Consider the following 2,791-nt stretch of genomic DNA (forward strand, 5'->3'; position numbering starts at 1 on the left):
TTTTTCATACCGTGTAGTCGTCAACTGTTTAGGCGCGCATTTAAACTATGACCATTTTACAATTAAGCTCTTAGGATAAAAGACGAATATTGACTTAAAATAATTATCAAAAAAAGTATATATTAATACTCAGGAATACTTTTTAACACTCAGCCAGTCTCATTACTAATGTAATCCCGAATGAAAATAGATAACATTGTGATCTAACCTGCATGCTCGGGTGCCGAGCCGGAGCAGCCATGCTGGAAGCGATTTTTAATCCACAAATATTTATGGATTAACTAATCGATCGAAAGCTCGCAATTGTTTGTAGCCTATTTTAAATTGAAAAATAGTATTATTTCGTTTATATTTTTCGTTTAGCAAAGTGAAATTAGTCAAACAGACAAATGTAATATCACGTATTTGGCGAAGCGGGGCCTTCTGCTAAGTATGAAAAATTATCCCGCGCGTTTTTCGCCCCAGTTGAACCAAACCAATCAGAATCGAGCAAGTCACGTGACCCATGCGACTCTTTCACTCTGAGGCTCTTTACCCGCGCCCCTTCACCCCCTGCGCGCAGCGCGCCCCCCAGCGTTCAGCTCTCTGCGCCGCCGAGCTCAAAGTTGTCCTATAGGTTGTCCGTGTCGTCAGCGTGGTGGCGGTCATCGTCAATACGACCCGTCAAACGAACAGAAAATGACGAGAAGCACGTTGTGGTCCCATGGGGACTCGAGTCACGGGGGGGTTTGTTTCGCATGGTTCCGCTGCGTCGCCGCCAGGCGGGCCCTGGGACCTCACGTGACGGTCTGGTACACCCGCACGTAGTCCACCTGCATGGCGGTGTGCTCGGCCTTCCAGGTGGGCAGCCACCAGCCGCGGTGCTCCCAGAACTCGCGCAGCGGGTGTCCCGAGGTCCAGTTCCACGGCCGCGGGAAGGGCGAGTTGACCATGCCGCCGGGGAAGAACGTGCCGCCCACCGCCACGTTCAGGATGATGTAGAACTGAAACGGGGTGAGGGTGAATAAGTCCGAGTTAAAATAGGCCCGCAACAGGGTGAACTAAAAGCAAGAGGTCTTTGATGTCTCATGCCCCCCTACCCCTTCCCCTTCTTTCCCTTATCCTCAGGTCCTTCCATCCGCACCCCACCTTTTTGTCGAAGGGTGCCAACTGGGTTCCGTTGGCCCAAATGTTCGGGCCGCCGGGGTTCGAGTCAAAGCCGCCCAGGTCCCAGAAGCCCCCCTGGGGTGGCGCCATCCTCCCGATCTCCTCGTTGTCGACCGTGAAGCGGAACCCGACCGGCGACCACTCCATGCCGAACACGTGGAAGTCGTCCGCGAAGTCCCCTCGCTCCAGGATCCTGTACACACGGAATCAAACAGAATGAGCGTTACATCTATGGAAAAGGACTATATTTCGGATCCGTCGCGGATCAGATGATGGGTGGCCACTCACTTCTCCCAGTGCGTGAGTCGCCAGATGTTGTACGAGCTGTTGGGTCCGAAGTGCAGCGTCGCGCCGACCTTCTGGACGCCCAGCGGCTCCCCCGTGGAGATCTGCTTGAGGTTGGCGTTGCCGCGCGACTCCACGAGGTCCATCTCGCCCGAGGCGGGCCAGCGGCCGTACGCGTTGGTCGCGGGCTTGAGCCAGATCGCTGCATGGACACATGTGGGGTTACTAACTTCCAACTTCACCTAACACTTATTGCGAAGGTGACTTTGAGAAAGGCTACATGTCAAGAGTACCCCATAGAAATAATGCCATGCACTGCTCATGGACTTCCCCGCGACAACCCCCCCCCCCTATGAAAACAAAGAATATACACTCTACGTAGATAGGACTTGGATGGGACGCATCGATCGCCACTTATCTGCGAATTTTACAGCGCACATCAATCCAAGACGGAAGCAAGTGATTACGGCATTCGGGTAGAACCGTTTTAAAAACAACCTGCTACCTGCTGTGTACAAAAAATAAGTTGCGCGCACCTGGCCATATCCAGTCCCCGCGAGGCAGCTTGGCGCGCACTTCAAGGCGACCGTAACGGAAGCTGAACGCGCTGGTGTGGATGCGCGCCGATTGGATGGGAAGAACGATGTCCGCTCCGGAGGCGCTGGAGAGAGAGAGAGAAAAAATTGGATATATGTATGCCACAAAAAAGTTTGGGGAGTAGCTCGCGCTGCGAGCGCGATGTGGGCCATTGTTTGCTCTTCACACACTCATTATACATCACGCGTGAGAACTATGCCATTTTTCCACATTGCAGCACCATGAAAAACAAACTTCCGATTTAGAAAAAACGTGCTAAATCGAAACGGGTGTATTGTTTGCCACAGCGAAAAAACCAAACGGGGGGAGGTTGGTCAGGGGGGGGGGGGCACTGGACACTTACGACACACACGGTTCGAAGTTGCAGTCTGGGTAGTACATCTTGCCCGTGTAGAGGAAGGCGTCGCCATATTCCCGGGCGGTGAGGGTCGGCCTCAGGTAGAGCACGCCTCCGCGGACGTAACTGCAATCAGAAGTAGACGGGAGTATAGTCATCTCATAATGCGGCATCAGTGGGCTTCACTGGCTTCACTCGCGCGAGCTAATAAAGCCACACACAAAGCAATACAAATCGCTATAAAAATACGCGAGCCCACAGAGAGGGGGGTGAGGGGGGCATTCGGATTAGCTGATGGTGGCGGTCAAAGAGTAACTAGCTTCTCTATGGTGGCGGTGGCGGTCATGTAGTCACGGCGGTGAGGGCCCCAGACACGCCCGCACCATATTTCACCCCGGGAGACTGTGAGATACGCCCGCCCCGCCC

At 53.5% G+C, this 2,791-nt stretch overlaps 1 protein-coding gene across 1 annotated transcript in view; it reads right to left on the reverse strand.

Annotated features, from left to right (window-relative positions):
- Window positions 1-6: 6 nt before the first annotated feature.
- The window catches only part of LOC113210993 (beta-1,3-glucan-binding protein-like), a 10,946-nt gene continuing 8,161 nt past the window's right edge, over window positions 7-2,791 (reverse strand). Inside the window, exons 2-6 of the mRNA XM_026429221.2 lie at window positions 2,372-2,491; window positions 1,968-2,092; window positions 1,435-1,633; window positions 1,129-1,339; window positions 7-983 (exon numbers count right to left, since the gene is read on the reverse strand). Of these exons, the coding sequence (XP_026285006.2) occupies window positions 777-983; window positions 1,129-1,339; window positions 1,435-1,633; window positions 1,968-2,092; window positions 2,372-2,491 (862 nt within the window). The 3' untranslated portion in view covers window positions 7-776. The remainder of the gene's footprint in view (window positions 984-1,128; window positions 1,340-1,434; window positions 1,634-1,967; window positions 2,093-2,371; window positions 2,492-2,791) is intronic.

The sequence above is a fragment of the Frankliniella occidentalis genome, unplaced genomic scaffold (genome assembly GCF_000697945.3).
Source record: "Frankliniella occidentalis isolate FOCC.00 unplaced genomic scaffold, Focc_3.1 Scaffold32, whole genome shotgun sequence".
Lineage (NCBI taxonomy): Eukaryota > Metazoa > Arthropoda > Insecta > Thysanoptera > Thripidae > Frankliniella > Frankliniella occidentalis.